Source organism: Lutjanus erythropterus, chromosome 11 (assembly GCF_056507025.1).
Source record: "Lutjanus erythropterus isolate fLutEry1 chromosome 11, fLutEry1.hap2, whole genome shotgun sequence".
NCBI lineage: Eukaryota > Metazoa > Chordata > Actinopteri > Lutjaniformes > Lutjanidae > Lutjanus > Lutjanus erythropterus.
Window position 1 is genome coordinate 28,957,501 of NC_139327.1, and position 16,001 is coordinate 28,973,501.

Genomic DNA, 16,001 nt, shown 5'->3' on the forward strand with positions numbered 1-16,001 from the left:
CAGGAGAACAGGCTTAGCTTTACATTAACAGACAACTGACACTTACAGACAGCTGATCAATTTACAGTGTAAGACTCATTGAAGCTTGCTATTGTCAAAAAATGTTGTACTCGTCTTGCACTCCTGCAGTGTCCCTGCAGCCTGTCTGAGCTTCAAGTCTGGGAAGGAAGGAATCGGGGTGAACAACTTTAACCTTTCTCTGTGGTTTTGTCAAATGCCACTGACCATGCAGTGAAAACTGTATTTGCCAGTAGAGAAATATTGTTGAACAAGCGATTCTTTTCTGAACGTAGAATATCAACTAACTGCAGCATGCAGTCCTTCAGGAATGCATACATGTAATACATTTTTAAATTAATTAAATGAAGTAATTTTGCAGGAACAACTGGACAAATCCAATCCAAAATCTTTATACCTTATATAGGATATTCTTCACAAGATTTATTTGACTGAAACCGACTCCAACCCTGGAGATAGTTGTAACATGATCAGGGGATGGTTGCAACGTGTTAAAAATACATTGAATTCCACAAATTATCTTTTGCTTTTTGTCTCAATAAGCACAGTATTCTGAAAAAAAAAAGTTTTACAATATTATATAACTATTTATTTATACAGTATTGTTACACTATTATTTATTTATTAAGCAATATTCATCAGATAACAGTTACTGAGTTTTGTTTGTTTCTGCCTGGAACGCAGGTCTGCCATGAGTCAGTGCTGCAGATGTTAGGGATGCTGTTCAATCTCAAAATATATCAATGAGAGACATTAAGAATGAAATGATGGAAGAATCTGCAATGCATGGTATTTATTAAACATCCCAGCAGAAGATTCACACTTTCCCAGTTTGTAAATTTGAAAGGGAAAATCCTGGCATAACAGATCAGACATTCAATATTTCCCATAGTACTTGAAGGCAGCATCAACCATACGTCTGCCAAATTTTGGTCCTACAACTCCATCTAGTGTTACAAGAGTGATGCACGGTCAGATTTAAGAGTAGATGTGTCAATAATTTATAATTCAGCGGTCAGTATGAAACTACTTGAAATATAAACGCTGAGACGTTTCTGTGTTTGTACAGGGTTGGAAAATGTTCTGTCCAAAGTACAAGTCCTGCATTCAGAAATACTTCAGTAAAAGTGCTTAAGTATCATTATATTTCAGAGCAAATTATAGATACTTCAATATAAACTAAATAGAAACTAAGTTTCAACTGGAGCAGATCTAATCGGGAATATAACTGCGGGAACATAACTGCAAATACCTGAGAGTGTCTGAGGGTGCATTCATGCATAATAATAAGTTGATCATATAATGTTTTGTATGTAAAATCAAAGTATCTATGAAAGTTATATAAATGTAATATTTGCGGCAAATTTGCAATGTAATGGATTACAAGTATAAAGTGGTACAAATTAGCTATACTTCAGTAAACTACAAATTAATTCTACTTAAGTGCTGTGCGTGAGTAAATGTACTTAACCATGTTTTAATTGGGACAAGTTGTTTCTCTGAAATAATAATTGATTAGGCAAATGTGTTTTCAAATCATAATGGGAGCGTGAATCATTTCATCAGGCAGCTTGTGTCCCCTGTCAGATATGAGTCGGTCGCTGTGATCCTTCAGGACGTTCTGTGAATCAACATGAAAGGTGTTGTTGCTGCACAATGTCAAGATGTTCTCTCTCTGTTTCACCTGACTAGATCTCTTTTCATCAGATGTTTACGGTGAAATTGGTGAAATCTTTTTTTCCCCCCTCTCCTTCGTCCTCTTTCTCTGTCTCATGACTATATTTTTAAAAAATATTGTCCTTCAGTATCTGTGACACTCCACACTTCACTTTCTCTTCTGTTGTCCTATAAACACCCAGTGTTTCACAAACTTTCTTTCTGAGGGACCCACTATTTAAAAATGACAAACCATCGTGACCCAATATATGGTCAGTTCGGAGCTAATTTGTGCATAAATAAACATTCCCAACCATTTTTACTGCCATTTCATATACTTAGCATGCTCCCATCCCATCTTTCCCAAGCACAAACCACCACTTCTGCTTTCCCTCATGGACAACAAGGACATTTACATGCAGGAACAATGAGGGAATGTTTTCATCTGTTTGAGAGGTATTGTGTCCCTTCTCCGCCTCCCATTGGTGAGGCAGAGGAGGGACACGATATCTACCTGGTGTCCATCCAGGACTGTCAGGAGGTTATAAAGTCTGCAGCCAGCTGCTGCCGGGTCCTGACCCTTCATCTTGAACCAACCAACCGTTTGACAGAGACCGCAGACTGGTGGCCGCATGAGTTATGGTAGTTTGCAGAGGTGAGACCATGTCTTTGTTTTGCACATCACAAGTAAGACTCAAGTCTTTACTGGAGTTCCAAGTCCTAGACTTTTGAGTTCCATAAATAAGTCCTAATGCGCTCTTCACCAAAGGTAATGCCATTTTAACAAGAAAGCCTTGACTAACTCTTCTTTGCTGAACAAATTTGGAAGTTGTTGCGTTTCTGTTGGTTTTTTGATCCACTTGTTTTGCATAAAGTAATTAGTTTTTCATAGACGATTGTATAGCTGCTGAACATGAACAAAATGATCTTTGGTGTCATGTTTGTTGGACTGAACTTAGTACCATAACCTTTGTCCTTCATGGTTGATTTGGATGTTGTTGGAATGGTTCAAACAAAGTGGAACTGGGGAATTAAGTGCCGCCTTGCTGAGAATGAATAGCATTAACTTTGGTTGATTCAGAAAATGATGAAAGAAGAACTGATTTGAAGATTCACACTTTTTAAAATGACAGACTATTTAATCTTTTGGCTTGAAGGAAGGTCCAGATCAGGTTGCAAGTTTTTTGATTTTGTCAAGTTGAGTTGGGGTCAGATGCCAATGCAGGTCAAGCTCAATCCTTCCGACTGCCAGCATGTTGGCCATCCACCTCAGCCTTGGATCTATCTGGAAGTACGAAAACCAACTGTTCACTAAGTAATTAAGCAAACAACTTCCTCCTGACAGCCCAGTCTGCAGTGGCAGTTAATGACAGGGTGCTCTCAAAAAGTCTGCACTGGAAAAACAGTAATATCATCTGGTTGTTTTTTGGCACATCATAGTGCAGCTGAGTCCTTTCTATTTTGTTCTGTTCTGTTCTATTCTATTCTATTCTACTGAGTGGGCATAGAGAGGATCTGTATTCTGTTGACCCAGCTATATCCCTGATAACAGCTACACTTCAAAGCTGTCTGCATTTAGCATCATACTTCAGAAAATTAGCATGACATTTGAAAGAACACGGTACAGTACATGTGAAGATGTCTGCTGCTAAATGAAATCCCTGCCAGCATTTTAACTTCTGATGATCACATTGTCATGAAGTGCCAGATGTGACCAGCTGGCGGTGCTATTGAGCCGTCAGTCAGTTTGTGCAGTTTTTTTCCTGGAATTTGAGAAAACACACAAAGCGCTCTAGTTTTGATTGATAGATGACATGTCATGTTTTTGTGGATCCACAAAGTGAATGACATGTGGAAATACATGATTTGTGCATGAACCATAAGCTACAGTTTGACATAATACAGTCTGTATTTAACGCTGCAACCCTGGATATAAGTTATTCTGGCCATTCAAGGATGAGCTAATACCACAACCATGCATGTAAAAGGAACAGGGATGGGAGGGGGAAAGAAAAAAGAAAGAGGAAGACAAAGAAGAAAAAAAGGAAAGAAATATGTGTGTAAGAATAAATAATGCTTAACCAAAGTTATGCTGCTAAACTCATCTAAAATGAACCCAAAACCAACAGATCTCTGCTTACTCATTGTTAATTCTTTTAATTAAGTTCTAATCTATTATATAGTTATGTTGTTTTGTTTATTCTCATTTTGGTTTTGTTTATTATGTTGTCCTTTAATGTTTTTAGTTTGTATTGTCAATATTGTCTCTGTATTTAGGCACTAATTTTAAAAAAATGGATGAAATGAACATGAACTAATTCATTTTTGGTGTGGACTGGACTGTGAACTTGGCTAAAAAAATTCAAAATCATGACCTATGAACGTGAACTCGTTCATTTTAATCCCAGTGAACTGAACTTTGAGCTCGCTCTTGTGAAGTGTGAACTTGAAGCAATGGAGTCGGCTATAACAACTGGGACTACGGCCAAAATACCCCGAAAAGTGTCTAAGAAAAATGTGATGCTCCAGATAAAGATGAAAGTCAGTGGTCAGAGGGAGGATTAAAGTTTAAAGAGAAAGTGATTGATGGTGAGGACAAAATCAGATAACAATGTAAGCATACGTCATAACACACAACACATCAGTGTGTAATAGACCTTTTTCATGACATGAAACAGCAGGATAAACACAGGTGTTACCAATCATACTAATTAAGGCTCCACTCAGGTCAGACACAGTCAGGGAGCTGATACTGTGCATGTTGACTCACTGGAAAGGCTCTGCTACATTAAATGGAATTGGGCCTTAATTAGCATCATTGGTAACACCTGTGTTCACCTGCTGTTTCATAACAATATGGCCGCCACTGAAATGCTTATTACTCTCACTGCCAGAGGGGGGAGACAAAGGTTCCACAGTGCAGGTTTAAATGTCCAAGACTTCACATAAATAAACAGACAATGCACATATTTTCATCACAGTTAAGATTTATTTCATTCAACATTTCACATTACAAATATTTAAAAATTATGCATACTGTTATAAATAGTTGGCTGCAAACAATTAAATAACATTAGATTTTTCTTTTTCGTTTCACTAGCACTTCTACAGACCAACTCCTAGAAATATGGACATATCCGTATTACATAACTTAATTAGAAAGGAAAATACAAAAATAGGAACTTATAAAGTGAAATGACAATAAAAATTAAGGTGATATCTTAAGTAAAAAATGCTATTAATAAATACAACAACCTTCCCATACACAGTTAAAAACTATTGAAATCTTGCCATTAAGTAACATCATTAACAGACAAATATTTAAATATTTATTTTCCTTCAGAAAATGTGAACCATATATTGTGGAGCACAATATAGCAATTAGTAAAAACTAGACACTTTAACATATTAAAAGCTTCACCTCAAAAATATAACAAAAATCTGATCAAAATTATAAAAATCAATTATACATTCCAATTAAAAATATACCAATAAACAGCTAAATACATTGTTGACCTAATAATTACAATGCAATCAATCACAGTAGCTTAAAATAAACAAAATAAGCAAATGAGCACAAAACCTTTAATGTTTTAAAAATAACTTCAATTATTTATATTAGTACAAATAGTTTGATTTCTTTTCTTTTTTACAAACACCAGCATGAAAAGGATTACAATAACAGTAGAAAATGACTGTGAAAAACATATTAACATCTTCTTTAATTAAATGTCTGCAATTAAAAATGGCATTAAAGAATTACATTGCAAAGAGTCTTTATCTGGAAAAAGGTTCAAAAGAAGTATTGCACATAACAACTTGAAGTTAACTTGCAACATTTACCACATTCAAGTCTTTAAGCTCCCCTTCCTCCAGATAGGTCTATATAAGATCACCTCGACAGACAGTGGGGATGAGTTCTCAAGTCTTTTTAAACAGTGTTCTATAAGGATGCTCAAAGTCCTGCACTGCCAAAAATCGATTTAAAAGTTAGTTTTGTCTTGTTTCTCGTCTTTTTCTCTCTGTCATGTGCATCCTGCAGAGGTCTGCGAATGGGGAAGCGAGGAGGAGATCAACACGCGGGGAGGGAAGGAGTTGGGAAAGAGGGGGTGAGGTGAGGTGAGAGTGGGTTTTGGGGGGGGGGGGTGTCCTTAACAACTTAATAGTTGAGAAACATTTGGTGCACACCACAACAATTAATTTTAATAGCTAATTCATGTACTTGTCATTTTCTCTTTTTTTGTCATGCATGCTAAGGATTACAATAGGTGCTAGTTGGCAAGTTCAAGAATATATATATATAATTTTTTTTTCAAATATTAAAATATCTAAACACCAAACATCCATTCTTGTGATACGAGATTCAGCGTTAAGCGTGAACCAAATTTTGCATTCTCCTTATAATAAGTTATACTCCATCTATGGAGAGGAAACCAAGACAGAAGTTACCATTTTCCAACTAGTATAGCCATGTTTAGAGACATTAACATCGATTTCAAATTACAACTTGTTTTTTTTTTCTTTTTTTTCTTTTTTTTTTTAATTCTCGCCATGCTGTTATTGACCAGATTGACTGGAAAACATCTAGTGTACGAAAAGCTAAGACCAAGAGAGCGATACACTTTGGTCTCTCCTCTGCAGATCTGAAGTCGCATCAACACAAGTGCGCACTTAGTTGTAAAGTTTCCTCAGCACTGAAATGTATAAAAAGCATAATTGAAAATAATATATATTGAAATCACTCAACTTTTTTTTCTTAAAATGAACATTTCCATATATGCAGATCTCTCAGTAACAAAAGTACAAAAGCTACCTTTCACAATGTGAAAAATTGAGGTATTGCAAAAAGGAGTTTCCCCATTTGTGAAAAATGTGCCTAAAATGACTGTTGGAAAAAGAAAAAATATTTAGAAAAGTAGTGCATAATAAATGTTTATATGTGCATGACAAAATAATTTAGCTAGAAAACACTGTACCAAAAATCAGCAGGCCATGTATAAAATAATCTTTTTTTTTCATCTCATTTAACAGCAAATTCTTCACAAAGTGTTTTAACTTCTAAAATGCTCACCCACCGCACCCACAAAACTAATGTCCAGGGTGCAAAACACGCCGATATGAGGATACGTTTCTCACTAGTGTGTATAATCAAGTAATTTCTGTACTAACTCCCTGACATATTTAAATGCTCGGCTAGTAGGTCGCCACTGAGTGACTCGAAAACGTTAAACAAATGTGAGGATTAGTTTTACTTTCGCTGTGTGTGAATGTGCACTTTTATGTTAAATTTTCCCAAACACGCAGACCTATCTGAGATAAAAACAACTAGTGCCTACCAGCATGCACCTCCATTTTGAGAGATGGAGAGTGTGAGGCCTTGTATGTGTGTGTGTGTGTGTGTGTGTGTCTGTGTGTGTGTCTGTGTGTGTATCAGTGTGTGTGTGTGTGTGTGTGTATGTGTCTGCAAGCCCTGTTGTTTTTCCACTGGTGTTCTAATGGGTTTTGACTGCACTGTCAAAGATATATATATAAATATATTATGGTCAAGGCCAATCTTTGGTTCGCTGGGCTTGACAGTTAAGCAAAACTGGGTAGAAGTGACAGATTTTTAAAAAAAAATATATATATGAAAAACGTCCTTGAAAAAATGAGAAAGAAAATAAAGAATAAAAAACAAGAAATGAGCTACAGTATGACCCACTACTGCACAGCCATCTTTGGTTCCCAAAAGCCACTGGGTAAAACCGACTGTTCTCAACTGCATGTGGGTAACAAGTGTGTAGTAGTAGAGCACACTGCAGAGACTATCTTCATTTATGCTTCAAAAACACTGGATGCTGAGTTGGATTTAGCTTGGCAGGAGAAAGGATAGAGGGTTCGCCGAAAGGGCAGATCCCTCCGTGACTCAAATGTGTGCTGACGATAAACTTTTAATTGCTTCTTTCGTTAAACGTAGCTGACTCTCGGATGCAAAGTAGAACCTTTTCATTAAAGACTTGGGAGAATTGCACAAATGCATTTTTGAAAAAAAACAAAAAATCTAACAAAGACAGGCGTTTCCCCATTTGGTGGTAGCCCCGTCCGTAAAAACTGCAATAAAAAGGCGGCCGCTTCTTGACCAGCCTTCCTTAACCCTCGGTCCTGAAAGATCTGGATCCAAGCCCCGACAGGAAGCAGGTTCTGATCCGTGAATGAGGCCTCAGGTATACATGAGGAGGGGGGAGTGGGGCTGGACTTATCTCTTTAGCAGTAAGCCTGTCTGTCTGTCTGTCTGTCTGTCTGTCTGTCTGTCTGTCTCTCCTACGTTACCATACATTCCCCTAATACGATGCTCTGCTCTGTCCCTAGCACAACCCTGGGTTTGATTACAAAAATAAGGAGGTGATGAAGCAAGTGAGTACAAAACTGTGCCAGTCACATCACACTCGGCCTGTTGCATCACTTCCCTTTGATTCTGCTTCTAAGGAAAGGAGAACACCAGCGGGCGACGATGTTTTCTTTCTTGCTTTCTTTTCTTTTTCTTTAACTGTATTCGGCACATTAGCAGCTGAGTTTGAGGTATTAGTTTTTGCATGTCAAAATGGAGATCAAAACCCAAATATGTGTTGCTAAAATTTCGTCGTGGTTTTCAAGTAACGTCAAAATATTTGTATGATCTTGGAAATCATAAAAAGAAAAGGTTCAAACATTTTGATCTGGGAGGGAAAAGAATCGTTCTGCAGCGGGCCCTCTCTGTTCTTCAAAGTTAATTAAGATTCAGCTTTGGTTAACTACTAAGGGTCTCTTATACTGGATCTGCACTCTGTAAATTGGAAATAAGTGCACTCTTCTTTAGCAACACCTTTTTCAATTCACATTTGCTCTGGAGATCAATAGAAAACTTAGTCACACCTCTCAGAAACAAAGAGCCAGTGACAAACTGTTTGCTCTGGAGACTTGATACAAAACAAAAAGCGACAGCTCTGCTACAAACGAAGGCAATCCAACATCAAATGAAGTGTCTTTGTTTTTGGGTGTCTCGTATCAAAATTAAAATCAAATACATTGTTTAGAAAAATACGCCAATTGAATAGCAGAGTACCATATCACACCTCAAACTTTCCAATATATGTATTTTTTTGAGAACTCATAAAAATATTTCAAAAATTCAAACGCATAAATAAAATTATGTTACACATCTTTTTCCTTGCTGGACATATTTGGATATAATTCCAGTTTTTCTTTTCTATCTTCAAAATATAGATATATATTAACTTAAAAAAATGAGAAAAAGGTTCAGTGAAATTAGAGCAAAAAGGAACCAGCAACAGAAAAGTGCATTTATTTGTACAATGATTTGCGACTCCTGCACTACCTGCCCTCCTGCTCCCCTGTTGCCTCTCCCTCTCTGTCGTCCGCTCAGTTCCAGCGGAAGGAGATGTGACGGGGTCGGTCGCCTCCCTCCTTCACCAGGGGTTTGTGAAACTCCCGTCCGGCGCGTGAGTGGATGGCCGCCCAGCAGTACTCGCAGTAGTACTGCAGACAGGTGACGTTGGCGCAGAAGAACGGTGCAAACTTGCCGCCGCAGCGAGTTCCCTGGCACTCATCGCACAGCTGGTCATCCAGCACGTATGGCTTCACTTCCACCTGCAATCAGAGGAGGGAATCATTTGAATTTAGTGATGTAGTGGTTTTCTTTACTGTTAAACTGATGTTTCTTTATAAATCCAGGTTTCTGCCAGATGTTATATCAGCTCGCTTGCAGGGAATGAAACAGATGGTTGGATGGAAGGTAAAAAATTTATCAGGAAACTTGAGGTTTATTTGTAAAATATATAAAATACACATTTGGTATTGTTCTTTTCCTCTAGCCTGTGGTGCTATTTTTCCATCTGGGTTATTTTACTGTGAGTTAATCTGTTGATTATTTTCTTGATTAATCAATTGGTACTTTTGTTTAAAAAATGTCAGAAAATTGTGAAAAATGTCTAACAGTGTTTCTCAACGACCATGATGACTTATACTAATATACTTTTTTTTGGGGGGGGGGTGAACTGTCCCTTTAAAATTACAATTCTTTAGATTTTCAGTCAGACTTTTTTGTGACACCATTTATGGTTGGCGTTTTTTCAGCAAAAGCCAATGCATTTATCTTCTGTAATCACCTCTTTACATGGTAGTTCTTCTTGCTAGTGGCGGGGTCCGCCACTCCCGCCTGAGATTCAAACTGCCCATCTATGAATGCCTGTAATCCGGCTTACTGTTACTGCTTTTAATCTTATCTCATTGATATCAGTCTCACGTTTCCTGTTCACTCTCCTTATGCTGTGTCAGAGCTTTAGCATGTTTCTGCTGATGCAAATTGAATATTTCATACTGCTGATAGTTCACACAACAAATGCAAAATAAAAAAGTGTTTAAGTGTTAAAGGAGTTAATTTGTGGAATAGTTTTGAAAAGGAAACAAGAATGTGTTATACACTAAATAGTAGTATTACGAGTTTTGAAAAATATAAAACTGAGGTGTGTAGAGCTGCAACCTTTAGTCGATTAATCAATTAGTTGCTCGAAAGAAAATGAATTGCCAACTATTTTGATTAAGAATCAATTGTCTTAGTTATTTCTTGAGCAAATATGTCAAACATTGTTTTTTCTAGCTTCTTAAAGGAACGGTTTTGCTGCTTTTCTGTCATTTATGACTGTTGGTGCGATAAAAGAAGCAATTTGAAGACACCACTTTGGGCTCTGCAAAATTGTGATGAGTATTTTTCAGAATTTCTTACTGTCTAAATAATTGTGAAAATAATCAGCAGATTAATCAATATTGAAAATAACTGTTAGTTGCAACCCTAGAAGTATAAGTAAATTTTTGTTTGGGACTTTTGGATAGATATAACATACATACATAAATATATACATATAGTTTCAGTGTAGACTAATTATGTATATGTTAGTATATATGTAAGCTAAACTAAACTAATTAAAAGATTTAAACTAGCAAAGCATGTGGTGGCTTTTATTGTGAAGCAGCCACAGTGAACTGTTAGATGAAAAATTCCCCATGACGGGGTCCAAATGTTTAAATTTGTGGATTTCAAACTCTCTTTTAAGACCATACTGTACATGATTCGCTTGCTTTTCCAACTGCTCCGTGAGGAGGGATGGTGCTATTAGTGAGTGACTGTCACCAAGGCGCTCCGTCTACAAAATCTGCACACCAATTATGCAAATTAGACAGCAGCGTACTATTATTCCAGCATTTTTCTTTTTTTTTTTTTTTTTGTATCATGATGTTGCCTCTTCACGAGGTATTTCTGTTGGATTCCAGCTCTCATTATCTTGTTCACTCACCTCCATTGTGAAAATGTGAATAATATTTGAGTTAATTACAGGCCACCTTGAGCTGTGATACTCTAATTCCATAGCTGCTGGCAACAGTGGGTAAATCATTGATAGCCTTAGCTTGAAAGTCTAACAGTAGCAGTTTGAACAAAACCGCCGGTGGACAGCTGTTAATGTGACTGCATGGACACCTAATATTCAAAACACTGTCACACTCTCTGTAACTTAAAAACTTTAGTCAATAACCACCTTCCACCTTTCTGTAACTGTTTTAATCGAATCAGCACAGTCTGTTCTACTAATGCCTGTTCCTGTTATTTTACTTCTCACTCTAACTGTTAACAAGGCATCGCTATAAATAAACATGCATGCTCATCCAGCCTACCCTGCACTGTAGAAATTAGGGATGTCATGCTATCAGAATTTCAGTAGTCGACACCTGTACCAGTGAATTTCCACCATTCTCAACACCCAATTCAATACCAGGATAAAAAAAAACACAAAAGCAACAAGTTAAGCTAAGTTGGTAAGTTTGAAGTGTTTCTTCCTTTTGTCTGAAATGATTGATGGCACCGTTTTCATACTGGTTGTTGTATTAATCCCTGATGCTACGCCTTAAACACATACTCGCCTACTTCCATAGATGACTCTGTTTACTGTTTTTCTTTTCAACGAGTCGAGGCGGAGCTGTGGCTGCACCTGCATGCCGCTATCTTACAAGTTTAGTAGTTATTGTTCTACTGTGTTTTCTTCTTTCTTTGGCATTTAGCAGCAGACTACAGCACTTGTAGGCGTACATGCTGTGTCTGTCAGGTCAGAAATAATTGCATTTCTGGTACTAGTACCATCACATTTTCAAAATTTTGGCATCAACTTGATACCCAAGTATCAGTTCTCATGACTTCTGTAGTAGAAATACAGGATAAATAAAAATTAATTAGGATGATACATTAAATTTAACAACAGTCTTTTTTGCTGTGATTCTGTCATTTTGGTTGAATCCAACTTGAATCTGTGAGAAAATATCCTCTTGAAGCTTGGAGTCAGGACAAGTGTTGCTAGTTTCATTGATCTTCTATAATGAATTAATTATGTAAAATGTGCTACACATTCTTCTCTAATAACAAAACAAGTTCTGTTTATGGTGCTGCATTTTTTCAGTCCTAAACAAAATCTAGTCAGACTTCTTCTTTCTCTCTTTTAGAAAAGGGGCAAAGGCAAGGAGAGTTTGAGAGAGACAGAGCAGGAAGTGAGATGTGGGGGAGACAAATGAAGAAAGAAGGGGGCCGAGAGGGGAGGCCGAAAAACACTGAGTTCTCTTTTCTTTCCACTCACCCGTTTATCGATTTCTCCATGCTGCAGCTGTACAAAGCGAGCACTGATAGCAGCAATGTAGCTCTGCTGATTAGAGAAGGCGACCCGCCCCGCTCCCTTGGGGTACTTCAGCTCAGGGTCTGTGTCGATGCCAGCGTAGCAAACCCCGCCATACAGGCGGTCCATGATCATAGCCAGCTCCACTGCAAAAAAAAAAAAAACAGGCACGCAGCATTAGCTGAACAAAATATTCACAGAAACAAGTTTTGACACACAGAGGCAAAAGACACAAACACAATAACAAACATTCTGTCAAAATCCAGTGATTACGTGCGCACACACAGGCTTAATACATGAACTCATGCTCATGCAGCCAGTGAACACAAACACACCACACACAAGTTGATGAGGGTTGTTGATCTGATCTGAGAGCAAAAAGCTGTAAACACAGATGGATTAAAGTTCAGCAGGGCAAAACTGAAAGTAGTGTCAGCTGTTATAATGGCTGCAATAAAACAATAAAAGTTTGTTTAGAGTCTGTAATGTGTTTTTTTTTAATAGAAGTTAACAAATATGCAAATAGGGGGGAAGTAACCCTGCAAATTTACAATGCAGCTCTACTTGTTAAAACATCAGCAGGTTTTTAATATGTAGATTTTAAACATGTAAATTTAGACCCAAATATTACACAGGGTCATCATAAAACATTTTATGCACTGCAGGGTCTTGTGACCTTTGTCATTACCACAACTACAGCGCAGAAGTCTAAAACACAGCAACCAGCAGTGCAGAAAACATGAACACACAGCACACATCACACTGCCATCAGGATAAAAGGGAATTTAATATTCTGCACAGCACAGCGTGCCACAGAGAGCACTTCCTGATAGGACCAGTGTAGGTCAAAGCCGATTTCACCGGCACAGTGCTTCTTTTAGCTCTACCCTCTAGCAAGTCTAATGTTTATTACGAGCACAAGCTGATCACACTGCAGTGTTCTGCAGAAAAGGGGAATTTTGCTTAAAGCTGCCGGTTCAAAGAATGGGAAGAGATTAACCAGGAGAAGTAAAGGATGATTACTTGTGCTGCTTATTTGTTAGTTACAGTGTAGACATATGAAAAAGAATGAAATGCAGAGATGTACTGAAAAGACAATAAGGAACACAAAGACATCTACACAGAGAGAGTGTTCTCTGACTGATCGGCTAATATTTATTCTAAATAGTTTAATCGACAGCTCTATAAAGGCCATTAAGAAGACAAAAGACAGGGTTCTTAATTGGAACCCAAGCGTCAAAGGCGGGTAGATTTTCTGTTTGGTGAGTAAATCTAAAAGCTATCTGTCACACTGGCCGGTAAACGTCTGCACCAAAATAGTTCTACAATAAAAAACAACTATGCTGAGAGTCTCTGCTCTGGTTTGGTGTGATCTTGTGTTGGGGGACAGGACAGATATATTGACTATCTGCAGTTGTTTTTTGGGGGAGATTTTTGTCATTTTATTTAGCTAACTTTATGGTCTGCAAGAGTGAGAGCTGCTACTCTGCAAGGCGCCCCCTTTCATCGGCAGGGTACACTGAAGCCAGACTATTTTCACTATTTTGACCAAACCAGAATTGGTGATCGTTATAATGGTAGAAAGACTGATCAAGACGTTGTTTGTGTTTGTCCAGTTTGAATGAAGTGTGTTTTATGAAACAAGAGGGCTTTAGTTCTGTTTAACAGGGAAAATAGGTGTGAGAATGTTTCATTACATATTGTGAGTTTATGTGTAGTTTACATTTAGGACATGACAGCGCAAATATATCAGCCGCTGCAGGTTGCTGGGCAAACAGTAGCTGGTTGGAAAATGAACACATCACCCAGCCCTTGTGTCATTTATGAGCATGCCGCCTCTGTCCTCTGCTCTGTGTCGGAGTGAGACACACATATAGCGGGACAGGACTTCATAAACTCAGAAAGTATATACTTCAAATGTAAGTGTTGTCATTATAAACACTCACTTGTTGTTAAATCACCTGCTGGAGAAAGAGCCTTATATAAAAAGAAAAGCAAAAAAATGAGAGATACCTGCACGGAGTGGACGAGGGACACCTCCCACAAAGATGGTTTTCCTCGGGTCCAGAGGCTGAGATCCATCCATCACAAAATCGCTGTCATTCAGGTTCCACGGGCGGATCTGGACCTGTCACACACAAAACAGACACGTCTCAGCTCTGGAAATAAAGTGCAAGCACAGTTTGAAAAAACTACTTATAAAGTCAAGTAAAAGTCATAACATGTGAGTAGAAGGGTTCATGTGTGTGTGTTCCCACTGACCGGCTTGTCCTTGATGGTGGGGCTGGACACACAGAGGTACAGCTTGCCATCCTCCTCGATGCAGGCATCGATCAAAGCCTGCACTGAGCTCTCATCCTGGAACAGCAGGAAGGCGTATCCTATACAAAATACAGCAGGGTTTTTCATGCCGCCGGGACGCAAAGTATTGACAGAGAGTCATGTTGGAATTTAGTGCAGTGATTACTGTGGCTGTATGTCTGGTCACAACATTGTGCATACACAGCAGGAGGGCAAAAGCTTTTGCAAACAGACAGAAAAACAGGCAAACAGTCCAGAAACGGGTACAAAATGCTTCACATAAAAGCCTAAAGACAACACAAGACGGCACAGATGCACACGTTAAAGGGATAGTTAAAGGGGTTGCTGAGGTACCATTAATTGTTGGTAAAACACAGACAATCAAGTATCTCATACAATATAACCCCTTCACATATTCAAATAGTGGTAGTACACCAATACAAGGTTAACATACAATCCTGCACAGCAGAATCAGTTATCAAAAAACATATCTGCTTTTTTCTCAATGCAGGAAAAAAGAGAAATTATTAACGAACACCTAACTTTTGAAGCAATAAATGAACATAAAAGTCAACAATTATGAGATGATACACTACACAATGAAGAAGCAGTGTTGACATACCTTTGGGGGGAAAATAGGACTTGCTCTCCGCTTTATGAGGCCAGTCCACAAACAGGTGTCCAAAACGCCGGAAACTGGCTGTTATCTCATCTGAATTAAAGCAGACAATATGCATACTAATTATTAGGCTGCAGGCTTGTGTTGCAGGTGTAATCTTCTTATGGTATCTTATGGTATAACTTTAATTCAAGTTCCCCATCTTATACGTTTCAATCATGACCGAAAATGATCCAGAATTGCCAAGAAATGAAATCCTTTTGATCTTAACGCAACTACTTTACCTTCATCTATGTCCGGGGGCAATCCTCCCACAAAGACCTTGCGTGAGTAGCGTTCGACTCGCTCTCCGTTCTGGTGCGGGAAGCAGTGTGGAGAGCCGAGGCCGGCAAGACCCTGATCGCCACGCTCATCGTCGGGGAAACCATCCTCCATGGGGAAGAGAGAGGAGTGGCCTGAGAGAGAAGAAGGGGAAGAAGGGGAGGAATACAGGAAAGGTTTATTTCCTGAGGAGAGATCTAGGAGTAAAGGTTGTCATGGTAACAGCAGTAGGGTAGTGATGAAAACTGTACTTTATCACTTTAATCTTATGAAACTGTTGATTCACCTTCACTGTGGTGAGCAATCCACATGTGTTTTAGTTTTTTCTTGATCTGAAATCACTTACCACATCATTAAAGGCATTTTAGTGGCGTGTATCGCACATCATTAAGGAT

At 38.3% G+C, this 16,001-nt stretch overlaps 1 protein-coding gene across 2 annotated transcripts in view; it reads right to left on the reverse strand.

The window, feature by feature from the left end:
• Positions 1 to 4,643: 4,643 nt before the first annotated feature.
• Positions 4,644 to 16,001, reverse strand: part of cpeb4b (cytoplasmic polyadenylation element binding protein 4b) — a 41,937-nt gene continuing 30,579 nt past the window's right edge. For both annotated transcript variants that reach the window (XM_084729884.1, XM_084729883.1), the window contains 6 exons: positions 15,570 to 15,740; positions 15,289 to 15,378; positions 14,628 to 14,746; positions 14,379 to 14,493; positions 12,330 to 12,511; positions 4,644 to 9,300 (listed from right to left, as the gene is read on the reverse strand). In XM_084729884.1, coding sequence (XP_084586010.1) covers positions 9,073 to 9,300; positions 12,330 to 12,511; positions 14,379 to 14,493; positions 14,628 to 14,746; positions 15,289 to 15,378; positions 15,570 to 15,740 — 905 coding nt within the window. In that variant the 3' untranslated portion in view covers positions 4,644 to 9,072. The remainder of the gene's footprint in view (positions 9,301 to 12,329; positions 12,512 to 14,378; positions 14,494 to 14,627; positions 14,747 to 15,288; positions 15,379 to 15,569; positions 15,741 to 16,001) is intronic.